Source organism: Narcine bancroftii, chromosome 13 (genome assembly GCF_036971445.1).
Source record: "Narcine bancroftii isolate sNarBan1 chromosome 13, sNarBan1.hap1, whole genome shotgun sequence".
NCBI classification, from domain to species: Eukaryota; Metazoa; Chordata; class Chondrichthyes; order Torpediniformes; family Narcinidae; genus Narcine; species Narcine bancroftii.
In genome coordinates, this window is record NC_091481.1 from 25,758,115 (window position 1) to 25,778,549 (window position 20,435).

The following is a 20,435-nucleotide window of genomic DNA, read 5'->3' on the forward strand; positions in this document are numbered from 1 at the left end:
ACTGAAAATTTAAATGATCTGAGAGAAACTAACAGAGCATTGAGTTATGATGGGGAAAATCAAGATTTCCTTTTCTTTTGTGTGGGTTATATCTACCCCTTTCCCTGTTCAATTTGATCTATTATTGTTGCATATTTAATAGCATTTTACCAGTGTGATCGTCTTCTTCTTTGTCAATGTCATTATCATATGCTTTGGTTCAGAGAGTAATGTTCTGATTTTTATCTGATACTTGTTCTCAACTAATTAAGTACAATGATCTTTCTCTCTGTTCACCACGTTACTAACAATCATGTTACACTCTTCTGTAACAACACATCATTTGTCTAGATTCAGTAAAAATAATTACAAATTTATTCAAGAGAGAATATTTAAATTCAAAATCCTACTGACCATCCAGTGTTCTTGTAGTGTGACTGAAAGTCTTGTGTGTTTGTCCCAAATCACAGTGATTCCATCAGAAAATGTAAGGATCAAATAAAGCCCAACAGTGTGAATTGAATAGGATTCATTTTTGCATCTTGAAACGAAATTTGTTTTTGACACTTTCACTTTCCCATCTTCCAAAATTAGTTCTTCTCCCTAAAAGACAAAACAAAAAGAAAATAAATGCTCAATAATAGATTTGATCATGAATAGTTATCATCAAAATTTGTATTTTGAAAACTTTATCAAAAGTAGAAATATAGCTAGATTAGGGGTCTCCAAAGAGGGGGTTGAAAAATGTCAGGGGGGGTCAATAAATGCCAGTGGGGGGAAGGGGCAATTGAACTTTTGTGGTCGAAAGAATTGTAGAGCCTGACGTCCCCACTCCTGCCTGGGAGCCCAAGGCAACTTCTTGCATGCGAATGGCACCGCACCCAATGTTGAGAATGGAGTCATCGTTACCGATGTGGAAGACTTGGACCTAGCTCCGTTTGGTATCTTCACGGCCAGAAGAAAATACTTTTTTCTACTGCTTATTGTAATCACTTGCTTCCTGAATTTGCAGATTTGTTACTTGGTGATTGTAACAAAGTTTGGGTTGTTGCTGGAAGGCCCAGACACCATGCATATAGTATGTAGTTTCCCTCACTTTTCTTTGGCTTGGCTTCGCGGACGAAGATTTATGGAGGGGGTAAAAGTCCACGTCAGCTGCAGGCTCGTTTGTGGCTGACAAGTCCGATGCGGGACAGGCAGACACGGTTGCAGCGGCTGCAGGGGAAAATTGGTTGGTTGGGGTTGGGTGTTGGGTTTTTCCTCCTTTGCCTTTTGTCAGTGAGATGGGCTCTGCGGTCTTCTTCAAAGGAGGTTGCTGCCCGCCAAACTGTGAGGCGCCAAGATGCACGGTTTGAGGCGATATCAGCCCACTGGCGGTGGAAACTGCACATCTATCTGATTATTTATTTATTTAGTTTTGTGCATGTCTGGGGGTCTATGAAGGATCAAGGATTCCAAGAAAGGGTCATTGGCCTAAAAAATTTGGGGGTCCCTGAGCTAGATAATAGTAGTAAACTAGGAGATATACCTGAAAAATTATCTTAACATTTCTTGAACATGTCACTCCATTTTCACAGCAAGGAATGCTTTCTATAAGTACTTGAAAGGTACCAGGTTTCTCGTTGCAATAGTCCTAAATAAAACATAGCTTTAAATAAATACAGTGTTTATAATTTATATTAATGTAAACAGTTCAATAAATCAAACCAATATGCATGTTAATATAATGAGAAAAATAAACAAATAATTTCATTTGTAAACCCTTAACATGATTAATTTTACAATTGGGTTGAAAAAGAATTTCAATGAATAATGTTTTTATTTAGATATTGGTAAGGAGTATTGTAATATCTGTTTAAATATCATATTAGATGCAAATATATGAATAATTTCCTCTAACTAGTACAATAAATTTTAGTCATTCCAACTTACCTGAACAAATATATATTCACAATTACCCTCATATGCGAATTGTTTATCATCAAAAGTTATGTAATGACCTTCCCCATAAACTTTACATGTCTTTGGACATGGATTCTTCATGCAATTCCAAAATCCGCCCAGGCATGTACTGAAATATAAAGAATGATCAAAATGGTGCCATAATATCAGGCACTGTTTAATGCATGAAATTTATCAATCTTAACATTTGTTTGTCCTCACCATTTGTTGCAATCATTTTGGATTACTTTCCCTTTGGCATAACTATTTCCTTCGAATGAACAAGGACAATTTTCAGACAAAACACAATTTCCTTTGTCATCTTCGGCCTGACCTTCTGGGCAAGCACAACCAGATTCACATTTGTCTGGCTGTTAAGTAAGAGAAAATTGATATGACTTCTTCAAACTATTTGTCTAATGATGTCAAAAAACATAAATGAGCTTCTATAAATAAGAAGAAAAAAGATTAATGAAATCCAGCATAGCTCCACTGTACTGAAAAGGAAGAATTAATACCAGCGAATGAGGAAATTGTAGAGCAATTAACCAAAAATTTAGGTTCTGCCTTCACAGAAAGGAATGTAGGTAACTTTCCAGAAATGTTAGCAAAGCAGTAGAATGAAAAATGATTGTTTTAGTAAGAAAATACAGTTGGAGAAATTAATAGCTGATACTTCCCTAAGATATGATAATGTGCATAACATAAAGACGAGGTGACCATGGAAATGGCGGGGGTGGGGGGGGACTGGAGGCGAATTCACAGATACTCAGTGACACACATTGGGGTTACTGTAAGGGGAGATGGGTATACTAATGGCTACTCTTTGTACTATTACATGACAATAAAGGAATCTTGACCTTGTTTTTCCAAAATTTAACAAATTATGGAATAGTTCCTGTATATTGGAGGATGGCAAATGTAATCCCACTATTTAAAAAGGGGAGAGAGAAATAGATCAGTTAGCTGACCATCAGTAGAGGGAAATATTCTAGATTCTGTGACAAATAATGAATAGGAATTGACACTGTTTACATTAATTTCTACAAGGGAAATGGTGATTTACAAATCGGTTGGAGTTTTTTGAAAGCGTAAGGAAGAAGCGATGGATATAAATTGGACTTTCAGAAAATCTTTTAAGAAGTTGCTCAAAAAAGATGAATGTGCAAAATTTAAGTGTTTAATTTTGGCAGTGTTATATTGATATAGATTTAAAATTGGCAGACTGGAAACAAAGAATTGAATGGGCATATTTTGGGGGTGGCAGATGGCCAATTCAAAATATATTATGATTTTGATTTGGATAAGGAAATAAAATTAAATATTTTGATGTTTGCCAATGACTTTAAACTGAGTTGGATTGTGAATTATAAGGAACATGCATGGAAGCATCAATGAATGAATGGAAATAGGAAAAGTGACAAAGGTAAGAATTGTGAGTATTATGTGGGGTTATCCATTTCTTTAGAAAAACCAAAACACATCATGTAATTTAAGTAACACAAGATTAGGTATTGAGGTTCAACAAGACTTAGGTATTCCAATGTATCAGTCAGTGAATGCCAATATTTATACACCACAAGCAGTAAAGAAGGCAAAAAGAATGTTGGCCTTCATAGCAAGAGCAGAGTACAGGAAGAAGAATGATCTGCTACAATAACACAAGGCTTGGTAAGTTTGCATGGTGAACATTGTGTGCAGTCTTCCTCTCCTTACCTAGGAAAGTTTATATTTGCAGTAAAAGGAGTACAATAAATATTGACAAGACTGAACTGCCAGATGAGGGGACATTTGATTCACCTGATTGTATTCACTGCTGTACAGACTGAATGCAAGAAGGATTATTTTCCTAGCTGGAATAGACAGAAATGAAGGATCACTGTCTCAAGTTAAGGGGTTACTTATGTGAGTGGGGAAAAAAAGGTTGAGATCACTGCTCTAGATCCAATTGTCAGTAAAATATTTTGCTTGAGAAAAATTGTCATTGACCCATTTCCTTTGGAGTTAGGCAACCGTGCACATCACGAGTCAATGAGGTACGATTAAAACAATAGTTTTCTACCTTTTTATTTCCTCTCACTTACCACCTTAAGTAATCCCTTTCTAATCACAGAGCATCTAAAGAATAGGGATTACTTAAGGTGGTATGTGAGTGGAAAGAAAAAAAGTTTGAAAACTACTGTTCTAGATAATACATCCATTCTATTTAATCTCTCCTCAGAGAGGTTTTTCTTGAGAGATTCAATCAAATGCCAATTACTACAGCACATTTAAGGCAAGTATATATTTCCTAAGGTAATAGAAACAAAACTATGGGTTTATTCATTGCCTTCATAATTCCTCTGAATTTTTCATATTTATTTTCTAACACAAGTGCAAAAAAGCTAATTTCCATGATCCATGTGGAAAAATATGGATATCCTTCAAAATATAAACATATGACAAGCATGTCATGATAAAATATTCTTTGCAGTAATTGAAAACCATAAAAACTGCAAGATCTGTAAATCTAAATTAAAACAAAAAATGTTGGAAACACCAGCGGATATTGAGCCACAACAGAATGAATGGTTCTGGTTGTAAATACATCTTTGGTTCTTTAGAGTGTTCTTTATTTTTTTAATATCTTTATTCACAATTCAAAATATATTCCCATTTGTTTTCATTTCAGGATGTGAGCATCTAAGACAAAATAAGCATTTGACTGTCATTGAATTGAGGATGACCTTTAAAGAGCCATGATCAGAATAAAAAAATCCCAATTCTGTGGGCCAGGAAACACATAGAGATCACTTTGGGCAAGGATATTTCATTTCCCTCTTGTAGGGATATGAAACAACTGAGCTTTGCAACAAATTTTGGTCACAGATACTGGTACCAGCTTCTCATGCTGTCCTTGCCAACAAGTGTCTGCAATATTATTTCAGTAACATAACGTTCAGTAACGTTACCATAACCTCTGATGGGAATGGCTTGTTTAACTGTATGTTTTGTTCAAATTAAAGCAAACTATTTTGTGCTATTGTTCTATATTTTCTGTGGATGTAAGTCCAGTATACTTCCGACTAACTGAATTCCGAATATCCCAAAGTTTTTCAGGGTGTGACATGACATCACAATTTGAAAAAAAGTTGATTTTTGTTTATCCACCATGCTCAAGTGGGGTACAGGGAATCATTTTTACAAAGGAGACATTTATCCACAGATTACACAGTGAAGGAAAGGATAGCATTGATTATTTATTTATAAATTGCCATTTCTTTGCCATGAGTTACTGCAACTTTGTGATAAATTGCATTGTGGCATTCTAGAAATTTGAACTGAATTAAATTGAGAGTGCTCTCTCCTGCTTGCTCACCCGAGCCATGGTCTCTCCCCGCTCACCCACTCGAGCCACACTCTCTCCCCGTTTGCCCCCCTGAGCCATGCTCTGTCCCCGCTCGCCTGAGCCGCTCCCTCTGTCAAATACCCTTTCAGCGGGGTGGCTGAAATTCTGCTGGAGGACTAATCCCTGTGCAGTCTCCTACCACTTACAGGTGAGGCGAGACCTTGGGCTCTCAGGCGGGAGCAGGGACCTCAGGCTCCCAGGCAGGATTGGAGATGGCAGTGGGGAGGTAGCAGGGATCGGTGACAGCCAATACAAATGTTCTCCTGATGCTACTGGTCTGCTTAGAGAAAATTCCCGAATATCCAAAATAAATCTGCTTAACTGAGATGGGTCCAGTCCCAAGCATTTCAGATAATCAGAAATGTACTATATACAAATTTAAAAAGCTTGATAATACTTGATACAACTTACACATGATAATTCCAGGTTACTACATTTCTTTCTGCAGTGAGCCTTACTTCCAGGGGAACAATGAACATACTCTTTTCCTCCCTTGCAATCTGAGGAACAAAAATAAACAAAGAACGATTTCGTAGAGATTTCATTTCTTGTTTCTAATTGTGACTGTTTGAAAATTTTACCAATTTTACCTGTTGGTGTAGTGGTGGTTTCGATAGTTGGATTGCAAATAATTAATCCATTCAGGCAAGTGCTGAAAAACAATAGAGATATAAGTATCTAGTTTCATTTGATTAATGATTCCATTCAAATGGACTTTAAGAAAGGTGCATACCAATCACCATTTTTCTCTCCAGGAAAAAGATACATGCCGTTGTGAAAACAGGAACAGTCTTTCTGATCAACACAGCGCCCATTTTCATTCATGTACTTGCCCTCAGGGCAACCACAGCCATAAACTGGAGTGTCCTTCACATCACAGGTGAAATCAAATTTTGACAGTGATTTGCAGGTCCGGTTACACATTCTCATGTCATTTTCAAAAACTTGATTGTTCTCACAGGTTGTATCTGAAAACAAAAATAAACAAGATCTAGAGATTGAGAGCTAATCTGAGGACTTAGTCAGTGTTAGTACTTGTTTGGCTGCAGCAAGCAAAAAGTTTGGTGCATAAGTACATTGTACTTAATTGTATGTTACCAGACTCAATATTGTTATCTTCAAAAAGAACTGTTAAGTTGGCACTGAGAATATGATGGACATAATTGGCCACAGAGTTCAGATTTCTGCTGGCTTTATTACACATAATATTGGAGTTATAGGAGCTAAATCCAATGAGGTTCTGGGGAAACTCTCGAATGGTTGGAATCATACATCACAACAAAAAGTGATTGCAATTATTGCAAGTAAATCATTTTAGATCCTGGAGAAAAGCTGAAAGAAATTCTCAGGGCAATATCCAAAGTTCAACCTCCTGAAGTTACTTCATCAATGACAATTCTTTCATATTAAAAGTGAGAATGTTCAATGGACACTAAACATCTCTTCACTTGTTAGGAACACGCAACAACAACTGCACTTCCTGAGAAGACTGAAGCAGGAAAGGCCATCGACCATTATTATGTCAACTTTCTATAGGAGCTCTATTGAGAGAGAGAGAGTGAGTCCTGGCCAATGCATCACAGTGTGGTGCAGATAAATGGATCAGAGGTCAATCTGCAGATAAATGGATCAGAGATCAATCCACAGGACCAGAAGAGTGGCAGAGAGCCTCACTGGATTTCTCTCCTCCCTCCCCCCTCCCCCCTCCCCCCCATTGACATGATCTACCGGGATCGCTGTCTGAAGACGGCACATAAAATTATTGAGGACCCCTTCCACCCTGAACACATCATCTTTCAGGTGCTCCCACAGGGGAAGAGAGAGATACAAGAGTATCAGAGCCAGCACCACCAGGCTGAGGAACAGTTCTTCCCATGGGCAGTGAGAATGCTGAACGACCAAACAAACTGCTCATACTAACCATCTGAGACTCTTATTTTTTAAAAACAAAACAATATTTATTTATTTATTTTTACAGATAAAATACTTGTCCTGCATATATTTGCCTGTATGTATGTTATATCTGGTTGTGTGTCTGCATGTTTTTGCACCGAGGGCCGGAGAACGTAGTTTCATCATTTGGACTTGTACAATCAGATGAAAATAAATTTGATTTGACTTGACGACTTGAAATCAAAAGCTGCACATTAACAACATCTGCCATATGTTGAAAACTTTTGAAAACTCAGCAGTTCAGGCAAAATTTGTGGAAAGATAAACAGCATTGACATTTCAAGTTAAAGACACTACATTAAGATGGGTAAAGATCTGACAGATGAAGTACAATGCTGGGAAATGTGGAATAATCCAACTTGGAGAGAAAAATAGAAAAACAGATTATTATTTCAAAAAGTAAAGGTTTGATTATTGTCATGTAACAATTCATTTAGAATGTAACATACATAAAATTCTTTAACTTTTGTCTACCATAAAATAGACAGAGAGTTGCCACTTTGTCCAGCGTCCCTCACAGAAACCAACAGCACCTGGTGCTCCTAGGCAATCTCCCCTCCAAGTACTGACCAGACCTGAGCTTACTTAGCTTCTGAGATCAGACAATCTGATGTATATTCAGGCTATTAGGTGCCATGGTGAAAGTTTAGAGCATGGTGATGTGGAGAGGGACTTGGGAGTGCTTGTGCATGAATTGCAAAAGGCTGTTTTGCCAGTGCAACACGTAATTAAGAAGGCAAATTGAATGTTGGCTTTCATTGTTAGAGGGGTTGAATTTAAGAGCAGGAAGGTTCCACTGCAGCTATACAGGGTACCAGTGAGGTTGCACCTGGAGGTGATGCAGAGGAGGTTCTCCAGGTTGGTTTCGGAGATGAGGGGGGAGTCACCTACTCCTGCTCCTATTTCTTAAGTTATGTTTGGTGAAGAGTTAATTCTACATCCCTCTCTAAAAATGCTGCCTGACTTGCTGAGTGAGAATGTTCAATACTGGTTAGATACGTTCAGCTTCAATGATAACTCTTCAAAGAATGAAGCAATACATATCCAAAGCAACAAGAACACCTGGATTGATAAATGGCAAAGGAAGAGGCAATTGTCATCTCCTTGAAGAGAAAACCTTGCTCTTGCCTCATGATATTCAATAGTACCATAACCAAAGCTTTCATTATCATCAATGTGGATGGTTAACTGTTCTAGCCACATAAATACTTTTGCATCAAGAGAAGCAACGTTTCTGGGTATGCTGCAGTGAGTTAGGGTCTCATTAGAGTCTTAAAGAATCTATAAGATACCAGTCTGTAGTTTGGTAAAATAATGTTTATTACATCAATGCGGCTTCAACATCTCTCAAGGAACTCAGCATTATATAGAACAAAACAGTCCTCTTTCTTGCACATGATCCTCTGCATTTTCTAACTCTGTTGTGCTACAAGGTGGTTAAACTGTGTGCTCTCGATGAAGTGCACTGCAGCAACCCCATGTTTTTGTTTAAAATACTTTTCAAACTCATGGTTTCTCCTATTAGGATTAGAAATATGGAAACAGCAGTGCTTCCAGATTCCCCTCTCAGCCACATTTTAATCTGGAATTACGATGCTTTCATTGTCTTTTCTCCTTTCATTATCACTGAGTTAAATTTCTGGAATTATCAACTGATTGGAATTCAAGAACTAGCAGTACATTTTGCCATTTAATATCAAGACTAATCCAAAGGACTATGGCTCCAGGAAGGAAAAAAAAGTACATAGTTTCAAGGATGTGGAGCAAATTTAGAACAATGTTTTCGAGTTCTAAAGGATGGGAATAAGCCCTTTGGCCCAACTGACCAAGTAGTCCCATTTACCTTCATTCAGCCCATATCCCTCTAAATCAGGGGTGGCCAAACTATGGCCCAAGGGCCAACTGCATCCCATTGCCCATTTTCAAGTCTCTAAAAATAAATTGCACTGCACTTCTTAGTTTCAACACTAGATGCTGCTGCCATTTTGAACAACCATGAGGTTACCATTGTAATTAAAGGAATTTTATTGTATTAATTTAAATTAAATTTAAGATACAGAAATGCCTAGTGTTATATGTGAGCATATCAATAAACTACTGCAATGTCAACAGTTAAAATATTCAATAGTGTTGTTAAGTTATTTGATAGAAGATGAATTTTTGATGACACAGGGGTTTTCTTGTCTAAAGACACAACATTTCTTGCAGTGTAACTGGTTGAAAACTGCCGGACTTAATATTGTTTGGCCAATAACTCCTTATATTTTTCTTATATTAAAGAGTTTGGCCACCCCTGCTCTAAATCTTTCCTCTTCGTTTTATTCATCAAGGTCAGTGAATGTCTCTGTAATAAAAGATAGTTCCTGCTGGACTCAGTTGTCAGGAATGGTCTTTGTGGTCACAATACTGCCCTCTTTTAAAAACCAGTCCCTAAATACCATCTAAACAGAGTTAGGTTAATATTCTGAAGGAAATATTATAAATGTTGTAAATGTTGCTAAACACCTGGGAACTTCAACAATGGAGTTATCAGCTCTGAATATATTCCTGGGGGATCCTATCATATGTCCCCCAGACCTTGACTACTTCACCTCAGAGAAACAAGACTAGAATTTCCTCCTCCACCCTCAATATTTTTACACTAAGTAGCTAAAGTGTTGGGAGTTCATCGTTTTTTTTACACACACTAGGTAAGCACGTGGGAGGGTCCAGGAGGTTAACCTTTAATTCCTTGTGTTGAAAGCATAGTGAGGGCTATAAATAGTATGAATGAAGTAGCAGGGATCTGTGGATAGGGCTAAGATCAGAGCAAAGGTGCACAGCAGTAACAACACCCAATATTCAACAACAGAAACATCCCAGCCTGGCTAGAGCATTGGCTGATTGGCAGAAAGCAGAGTCAGAATACATGGATCATATTCTAGTTGGCTGCCAGTTGCTCGTGGTGGTCCACAGGAGTCTGTGTTGAGGCTGTTTCTTTTTTATTGCTACGGCGGTATACTTTATGAGGTGCTCGAGGAGATTCTGAATTCATTTTATTTTTTTATATTATTGAGGTAATATAACGCTTGCACTGTGGTTCTGCCACAAAACACCACATTTCATGACTTGTTCATGACAATAAATTCTGATTCTTATTTTTATATTGTATATTAATGATTTAGATTATGGAATGAAAGGCTTTGTGGCCAAATTTGGCCTTCATAAATCAAAGTATTGAGTGTTGAGTTGGGATATTATGGTAACATTGTATAAGATATTGGTGAGGCCAAATTTGAAGTACTGTGTGCAGTTTTAGTCACCTAAGTACATGAAATGTATCAATAAGATAGAAAGAGTGCAGAGAAGATTGACTAGGATGGGTTACTTTATTCCATGGAGCATAGAAGAATGAGGGGAGATTTGATAGAGGTACTTAAAATTATGAGGGGGATAGACAGGGTAAATGTAGACAGGCTTTTTCTACTTAGGGGAAGTGAGATACAAACCAGAGGACATGAGTTAAGAACGAAAGAGGAAAGGTTTAGGCGGAACATGAGGGAGAACTTCTTCACACAGAGAGTGGTGGGGGCATGGGATGAGCTGCCAGTTGAAGAGGTGAATACAGGCTCAATTTTAACATTTAAGAACAGTTGTGTGGATGGGAAAGGTATGGAGTGCTATGGATTGTATGCAGGTCAGTGGGACGAGGCAAATAAAATGGTTTTGCACTGACTAGATGGGCTGATGTAATGTTCTATGATTCTATGGAAGATATTTTGATAGAAAATGTTCACATGTTACTGTATTTGGGTCTCTTAGCTTCAATAAACTCAAAGCTTCATTCAGTGTGATAAAAATGACCTTCCTTCTGCAGTAAAATTTAGTGAAATCTAAAGACGTCAACTTACTGCAAATTTTTCCAGCCCATCCACTTAGTAGGACACCTTTCTCAGCACATGCATGAACATATGCCCCCAGTGCAGCACAGACACAGTTATCAAGATTCCGGCAGTGGCACAAGGAATTCTTGCAAATCTTTAAAATAAGTACAAATATAACAATCACTTACTTCATTAAACATTATTAATTGCATGTAAGCCTGAACTAGACATGGCTGCCACAAGAGCCAAGTAATTATCCTATCTTAAAACAAAATGAGATGCCATTCAACTATTAAGTGAGTGACTTGTGATTTTTGAAGGCCTCATCCCATTTAAGTTTGTCAGAAGAGCCGGTGACCAGCCAATCAAATTTGGAAGATGACTTCATGTAAGGAAAGATCATTGTGCTGATTGGAGATTAGTTAACCCAACTGAAAGGAGTGATTCATGCCTGTGGACTGGCCTCAATTAGCTTAAGCTGATTCATCAATGATATCCCATCAAGAATAAAAAAATAAGATATTTTGCTGGTTATTGCACAGTTCAGCCTCGTTTGTAGGCCCTCAGCAAATGCGAGAACAAGAAATGGCACCACTTCCGGAGCTGCTGTAACGGCAGCACTCCCACTGGTACGGACCCAGGGAGAACAGGGAACAGAGACGCCAGGTCCACCCACTTGAATCTAATGCTGATGGTTTCGTACAAGCTTTAAATGTTTTTATTTAAAATTCTGCAACAGTGCGATCTGTGCCCATGATGACGGTGCCTTGTGCTCGGCAGCAACCTTCAAGTTATCCAGACTCAGAAGAAGCAGTGAATGCTGCAAGGCTTAACCACTGTTGAGAAGGAGAAGCATACAAAATGACCCTACAGGAGGGTGGCCACAGCAGTGGATCAGCGAGGGGCTCAGCAGCTGAAGGACCCACACAGGCTGTGGGCTATTGGAGTCTGGTTCATGAGAACCAGGTATTGGATCCAGGAATTTAGAGGGTGCTGAGGGAAAGGAGGGCACCCAAAAGACTTTGAGCATTCAAGGCTTCCTGATTGTATCAGACATTTAGATCTGTAGCACAGGGGCCGTTGTGATTGCAGAGACTTTGGGATGTGAATCCATGGACACTCAGTGACTCAGAAGAGGCTCCGTTTTACCTCTCTTTCTCTTACTGTAAGGGGTGCCAGATAATACTAATGATAACTCCTTGTCTGCCTTATGGCAGACTAAAGGAAATTTTGTGCCATATTACATTTTCTGCTTTATTACATGACAACAAAAGAATCTTGAATCTTGAAATACCATACCTGTATGCAGCAAGACCTAAACAACATTCTAAATGGGTTGATTAAGTGCCTTGAAATGCCATGGAATCAACGTCTGGAGGATTGTTATTGAAAAGGACATTTCATGTCATTTGAACAGCTGAAGAGGAAATAGGACTTGTCCAAAAAGACTGTTTTTAGTCACCTTTAATTGCAATCCTTCCTTAGGGCCAATTAGGCCCTGAAATGACTCTAGCGGGACTCATTGAAAAGGAGAAACTACTCCATGAAGGAAATGTATTTAAGTTTAATTCTTGAATGTACTTTTTATTGATGAGTGAGAGCCAGAAGCCAGGCTTGCATAAATGTAGGGTGAGATGGGGGTCAGACTTAGACACAATTGATGAACAACTCTCATCAGATCTATGTCAGGGAAGTTTGTTGGCTACTTTCAATGGCAATTACAGATTGGTCCATTATAATTTTTTCCATCAACTGTACTTCACCCCACAGAAATTACACCAATATAAACTTGAATTATTAAGATGTGTTGTAGGTGTGGTGTACAGGTTAGTTCCTTTTAACATTCCACCTGGCTTTCCACATAGTTGAGGCCCTTCTGGTATGACCTCTGTGACACCTTAACCAAGATCATGGGAGTCAACTTTCCAGTAGTCCCTGAGCTTTGTCTTCTGGGGAACTTTACCAAGGTTGGTAGATCACTAAGTAATTCTCAAATTAAATCCATAGAAATTGCCTTATGAGTGATCGGGAAGTGCATGGCAGTAACATGAAAGTCTGACTCCCATCTACTCAAGATTAGATGGTCTTCAGAGATGCATAGTTGCATCCCACTTGAAAAGGTCACATACAATCTCAGGAAGCGATATAACTCCTTCCTAAAAATCTGGAAGCCTTCTTTAGAGCATACAGGTACTTCTCTGGGACCAATATAGAGTTACAATTGCTACTGGCTAACCAGTAGACCTCTGTAAAGATTTTACTATGTTGTATTATTGTGTCCCCATATGTTTTAATGTGCGAATTGACAATGGGATGATTTTTTTTTCTTTTTCTTCATTCTTTCTCTTCTTAATAGGACATATAAAGGAGAGGGGTTTTCTTGATGTTTTACATTTAGTATGATTGATTATTTTAAAATATATTAAAATGATAAATAAAATATTACCAAAAAAAAATAAATCTCATGGAATGTGAATCTTTGGCAAGAGTGAATTTAACCATCTGTCCTTGACATTCAATAAAATTGCCTATGTTAAATCCCCATCTTGACCCTCCCTCACTCTATCTATTGATCAATATCCAGAGGTCAACAATGAGCAAACACTTAACTGGACAGCTACTCAAGTTCTGTGGCTGCAACAGCAGGTGAGAGGTTGGGTATCCTGCAGTGAGTGTCCTACCTCCCATCACCACAGGATCTTAACACAATCATTAAGGCAAATATTAGAAATGTAATGGAATATAATCCTCTTTCCTAGATGAATGCAGTATCAATTACTTTCAAAGCCATCCAGAATAAGGCGCCTCATTTGCCTGACACCTCATCAACCACCATGGGTGCACATTGGTTGCAGAGTATATTAGTTAAAAGCGCACTGCATTTTCTTGCAAAGCCCACAATATTACCTCTGAAATCAATAGAACTCCCTTTCACCAAGTTCAGGATGTTTAGAGATGGATAATAAATGCTGACCTTGCTTGTATTACCCATATCACAAAAATAAGTAAAATAAAAAAATAATTTCCAGGCTTAGATGGTTGATTCTTCTGCAATTGAATCAATTAGATTGGATTAAAGGACAGGTTTTACATCCATTTAATTTTGGTCTCGACCTTGCTGCTCAACTTTTTAAAATATAGCTGTGTAGTTGTTCACTTTTCTTGGGTCATGACAGGCTTTTACATGCACATATTTACAAACTGTTCATCCTTACCTGATAGTATTGAATGTAATCTACTGTGGAATGACATTTAGCAAAAACACTTGTGCTGTCTTTCAGTACGGAACAATGTTCTTTTGCATAGTATTCTGCAATAAATAAATAAGAAATGAATATATTATAATACACTCTGTGGATAATTTAGTATTCAGATGCTACAATCAAACTTTATTTAAATAAATATAGTGAAAATAATGGACCCCTTAGAAATATGCTTTAGATGCTGGGTCAATTGAATTGCATAGTGCCGCATTACCCCCTCATTAAAAACTTACCAGTATCTGAGGTCAACTTCCCACCCAGGTTTTTTGAGCTGTGCAATTTTCTGGACTATTGGACTCTGTGTACTGTCACTCCCCAGCCTGAAATTAGATCCGAATGACTAGCATGGGGGGATGTTGTTCATTTCCAGGGTCAATTTAAGCCTCGGCATTGGAGGACACCCCAAGACCAAAGACCTTTGGACTTAACATGTTTCAATCACCATCATAGTCTTGCATTAGATTTTCTCTTGATCCTCCTAGTAGCCCAAAACCCATCAACTTATGTGTGCCAAAATTACAACTAGAGTCGGCAAAATGATCCATGGCAAAATGTTCAGTGTCAAACCACATGTTTAATCCAGCAAAAGATTGGAGTGGATCCAATACGTTACCTTTTTCCGAACTGATACAAGTTGGATTTTCCTTCTCAGGAGGCTTGCAGCTAGAGTCAGTAGCCCATGAATGAGCAAACATGATATGCGACGGTTCCACCATATTCTGTACAGACATGAAGTCATCAGAAGCCATACCATTAAAGTTGCCACACAAGCCTATAAAGTAAAGAACAAAATTTGAGAAATGTATTAACTTAATTCAACTGAGCAAATGTTTTAACTGAATCACGTCATAAAATCAGAGCCTTTCTTTGAATACCATTACTGAATTTGTCCTCAGACAATACTGAACAAAATAAAACTGGAAAGATGTTATCATATTGTTTGATGCATTTCTTTGCCTTGTACATTTCATTTGAGTTAACTTTGGCATCATAATTGATTTTTATTGAATGCAGTTAGTTACACCTCTTTTAAACCTCTCTACCTAATTCAAATTCCCTTTCATTGTCAAAGCCTTTGAATTACTATCAAACCCCATGTGCTCATCTTTTCCTGTCAACCGACCGAATCCACATTCATACAAAGATCAAATGTCTTTCCTGTTGTGACTGGGAATATAGTCCTCTTCGCTTCAGGTTTTCACGAGCTCTCGTATTATCACCCACCAAAGATTCTGCTCCATTGTCCACCCGTCACTTCCTTCAATGACATCAATATTGAGTAAGGATAATGAAGCTAAGAGTGACCTACAATTTTTCGTGCTATCGATGGATTGTCCAGTAAGATATGTAGAGTGCAATTCCACATCATCAAATCTTTGGTAACACGAACAAGCAAAAGTTTGAGTTTTTGATATAATTTTGAGATGGGCCACAGGTACAGGTAATTTCCAAAAAATCTGTGTTACTTTTGCCTAGAAATTTGATAATGAGGCATTTCTTCTTCAGGAAATTACACTGTTGCCTAAACATGGATATTATGTTATATCTGGGAATAGGTATCTGGGGTTTCATTGCTTTGAAGTATAAATAATATCAACTTTATTTTCAATGGTTATAATAATTAATTGCACAACGCTTTGGTCTGACATGATCTGATATCTGTGTTCAATTCAATGACTTTTTAGTCCACCCAAATGGATCAACATGAAATACATGGCAAAAATGCAAAATTTTGGTTCCAATGACTTGACTTCAAACTCTACTATCCTAGATTTTGCAGTTATTTAGTTTAAATTTTGTTCACACCAAAATTGTCATTTGCCGTTACCTTTTAAATTTAGATTTTCATCTTCCAGCAACGAAATGTACAGTTGCATTATGGGCAAAATTTGTATTTGCATGGCCAACCCATGTGTTGTTTTAAATTGAATAAAATGTGAACACTGTTTAAATATTATAGTTTCACCTGTGGATTGAAAACAAAATGTTTGATTAACTTCATTATAATTTTGTTTTTAAGAGAACTTCATATTTCTTTCATATTGTTCATACCCCTTTTCAGTGGAAGTGCGACATTTTCTCCATCCAAAAGAATGTCACCATTATTGTTGAATTCATACGTGGACTAGAAATTAAAAGATAATTTTCAGATTTCAGGTTTCAGATTTATTGTCAGAGTACATACATGACATCATATACAACCCACAGATAATTTTTCCAGCAGGTTGGGCAAAATGACCATTTTTTGGTAGTGCAAAAAAAACGGTGCACAACATACACATGTAAACAAATAAAGGTGCAAAATAGAGAGGAAAAATATCAATAAAGTGTAAAAGTGAGAATACTTAAATGTGTCCCAAATTGAGTTTATTGCTGAGGAGTCTGATGGTGGAGGGATAGCAGCTGTTCCTGAACCTGGTGGTAAGAGTCTTGTGGCACCTAAACCTCTTTCCTGATGGCAGCAGCGAAAACAGAGCATGTGCTGGGTGCTCCGACACCACTGTTCCCTGTAGATATACTCAATAGCGGGGAGGGTTTTGCCTGTGGTGTCCTGGGGTTTATGCTCAGGGGTCTAGATGTCCCCATACCAGACAATGATGAAGGCAGACAGTGCACTTTCCCCCACATCTTTGTAGAAATATGCCAAGGTTTCCGATGTCATACCAAACCTCCATAGACTCCTGAGGAAGTTGAGGCACTGACATGTTTTCTTTACAATGCCTTTAGTATGTTGGATCCAGGAAAGATCCTCCAAAGAACTTAAATTTCCTTACCCTTTCCACCTCTCTTCTTTGGCTTGGCTTCGCGGACGAAGATTTATGGAGGGGGTAAAAAGTCCACGTCAGCTGCAGGCTCGTTTGTGGCTGACAAGTCCGATGCGGGACAGGCAGACACGATTGCAGCGGTTGCAGGGGAAAATTGGTTGGTTGGGGTTGGGTGTTGGGTTTTTCCTCCTTTGCCTTTTGTCAGTGAGGTGGGCTCTGCGGTCTTCTTCAAAGGAGGTTGCTGCCCGCCAAACTGTGAGGCGCCAAGATGCACGGTTTGAGGCGTTATCAGCCCACTGGCGGTGGTCAATGTGGCAGGCACCAAGAGATTTCTTTAGGCAGTCCTTGTACCTTTTCTTTGCTGCACCTCTGTCACGGTGGCCAGTGGAGAGCTCGCCATAGAACACGATCTTGGGAAGGCGATGGTCCTCCATTCTGGAGACGTGACCCATCCAGCGCAGCTGGATCTTCAGCAGCGTGGACTCGATGCTGTCGACCTCTGCCAACTCGAGTACTTCGACGTTAGGGATGTAAGCGCTCCAATGGATGTTGAGGATGGAGCGGAGACAACGCTGGTGGAAGCATTCTAGGAGCCGTAGGTGATGCCGGTAGAGGACCCATGATTCGGAGCCGAACAGGAGTGTGGGTATGACAACGGCTCTGTATACGCTTATCTTTGTGAGGTTTTTCAGTTGGTTGTTTTTCCAGACTGTTTTGTGTAGTCTTCCAAAGGCGCTATTTGCCTTGGCGAGTCTGTTGTCTATCTCATTGTCGATCCTTGCATCTGATGAAATGGTGTAGCCGAGATAGGTAAACTGGTTGACCGTTTTCCACCTCTAATCCCCCAAGGATCACTGGATTTTAAGCCTTTTCAAATATCATACAAACTTGCAATAAAAAGTTCAAAAAGTTCATAAAGTCTTACCTCATTTTCTGAAAATATAACACGCCGTAGACATATCTGCTCAGTTGTTATGTGACATAAATTTAACTCAATCTCCACTGTCCAGAAATCTCCCTGCAGGGTGCACCAAAAATGGTTTAAATGTATAACTTTAAGCTTACAAAAAAATAGACTGATATCATACTTTCTTTCTACCAAACGTGGAAAAATGCCTCACTCACAACAACTGCTTTGTATATGCAGTCTCCCCTCAAATTATACCATTTCCCATCAAATGTCGTAATATGCGTTCCTTCTTCCACTTTGCATCTTTGACAACAACTCAGATGAGAACATTTCCAGAGTCCACTTTTGCAAACACTAAAAAAGAGACCAATATTTTTTTGTGAAATACTAGATAACAGACTGGATGAATGATCCAAGAATAGGGAAATGAGAAGCCATTACCATGTTTCACAAGAAGTGTTTCTTCTTTCCCCACTGTCATAAATATTTCCACTGTATTCACAAGGACATTCGGATTTTTGGATGCATATGTTGTTACGTCTTATGTTATCAAGAACAGTGCCTGAAGTAGAATAGAATACCTGTTTAAGTTTAAGATTTTCACCAGAGGATCTTATTGTAATATTTTTGTCTTCAAATGGAAATTTGATAATGTGTTAAATAGGATTTAAACACTTATGAGACAAAAGGAATCTTCATTCATGAAAAGAAAGTCGTTACTGAGTTGGATATCAATGGAGGAAAAGAATACAAGAATTAAAACTGGAGGAGGTTTTTTGAATCCACATGATTGACCTCTCAGTCAGTTATGATATAACATAATATAATAATAATTTACCTCAGTATTACTTTCCTGCACTAACCATATATGTCTTGACTCCATCACTCAATCTCAACAAAAGTATCTCGACAGTCTTTTTTGGGGAGAGAACTTCAAATTTGCTCCATTCTCTGAATTAATATATTTTCCCTCGTGTCTGTCCTGCAAGGCCAACCCCTTACTTTGAGACTGTGATCCCTGAATCAAGATATACCAGCCTCTGAAGACAAATTTGTTCTCCCAGGGATCAATCTGGTGAATTTACATTGGAGCCTCTTTATTGGGATGTACATTCCTTCCTGATATAAGATGATCAAACCTATTTCTCAGAATCTTGTATAATGTATAAACAGATGTTTCTATACTTGAGAAGCAGAATCAGAAGTTATTGCCATGAACATGCCCGCAAAATTCACTGGTTTGCATCAGTATTAAAGTGCAAATATTGCTATAAATCACATTTCAAAAGTAAATAAATTGTGCAAGAAAAGACTACAAAGTGAGATAGTGTCTGTGGCTCTTTTGTCCATTCAGAAATCTGATGGCAGAGGGCAGGAAACTATGCTTGGCTTCAGGCTCTTGTACTTTTTTCTAAATGGAACCAGTGTAAAGAGGGCATGGCCTGGGTGGTGAGGGGGTCCTTGAAGATAGAGGCAGCTTTTTAAAGCCATTGCCTCTTGTCCACAATGTAGTGGTCTGGTGATGCCGCTGGCTGATACATGACATTAAATTCTCTTGCAGTAGGAATCAATGAACGACTTGTTTGTAAAAAACACAGAAAAGCTGGAGGATATCAGCAGGTCTCACAGCATCCACAGGAGGTAAGAATATATAAGCAAAGTTTCAGGCCAGCACCCTTCTTCAAGGTATGAGTAAAAAGCAGACAGGAGCCTGAATTAAAAGACTGGGGAGAAGGAAAGAAAGGGCAGGGTGAGGAGCACAAGCCAACAGACAGAAGGTGAGAATTAATCAGGGAGGGGGTGGCTCTGTGAATGCAGAGCTGGAGGAAAGGAGACAGAGGGGAAAAGCCAAGAGAAGGAGACAAAACTAAAGAAAAGGAGAAATAGGATTAGATGGGGGGATGGTGGCTGGTTAGCTTAGTGTAGGGGACAGGCAGTCACATGCCTCATTGAGATTTTATTGTTGTGAGAGCACTGAAGAGAAAGGAGAGCCATGAGTCATGATCAGGGAAAAAGTTCTAAGTACCATGACAAGAAGTGGCAAGCCCACATTAACGCATGTGCACTATATCACATTAAAGGCTCCACTTAGTTGTGGAAATGCTCCTGTCAATAACACAGTCCTGTTATCTCTACTGCACAAGAGCAGAAAATACAAGGAGTCTGAAATGATATTCTGCATATTTTTTTTCAAATTGCTTATCATGTTGGAACTGGCAATGACTGGGAATCGACTCCTGTGGCTTTAACATGGAAATATAATCTGAGTTTTGTCCCATAATATATTGTTTTTGGCAACTGGAGACTTCTGCATTGTAGTACACACTTACTGACATCTGGAACACACTGTAGATTGCTGGCAGTTCTCTATGG

At 38.5% G+C, this 20,435-nt stretch overlaps 1 protein-coding gene across 1 annotated transcript in view; it reads right to left on the minus strand.

The window, feature by feature from the left end:
• Window positions 1-20,435, minus strand: part of LOC138748173 (mucin-2-like) — a 77,814-nt gene that overhangs the window by 39,692 nt on the left and 17,687 nt on the right. Inside the window, exons 10-24 of the mRNA XM_069907947.1 lie at window positions 18,504-18,624; window positions 18,278-18,416; window positions 18,078-18,170; window positions 16,440-16,512; window positions 16,216-16,353; window positions 15,001-15,159; window positions 14,340-14,434; window positions 11,152-11,278; window positions 6,042-6,276; window positions 5,899-5,960; window positions 5,720-5,808; window positions 2,143-2,291; window positions 1,912-2,050; window positions 1,508-1,612; window positions 394-582 (exon numbers count right to left, since the gene is read on the minus strand). Coding sequence (XP_069764048.1) covers window positions 394-582; window positions 1,508-1,612; window positions 1,912-2,050; window positions 2,143-2,291; window positions 5,720-5,808; window positions 5,899-5,960; window positions 6,042-6,276; window positions 11,152-11,278; window positions 14,340-14,434; window positions 15,001-15,159; window positions 16,216-16,353; window positions 16,440-16,512; window positions 18,078-18,170; window positions 18,278-18,416; window positions 18,504-18,624 — 1,913 coding nt within the window. The remainder of the gene's footprint in view (window positions 1-393; window positions 583-1,507; window positions 1,613-1,911; window positions 2,051-2,142; window positions 2,292-5,719; window positions 5,809-5,898; window positions 5,961-6,041; window positions 6,277-11,151; window positions 11,279-14,339; window positions 14,435-15,000; window positions 15,160-16,215; window positions 16,354-16,439; window positions 16,513-18,077; window positions 18,171-18,277; window positions 18,417-18,503; window positions 18,625-20,435) is intronic.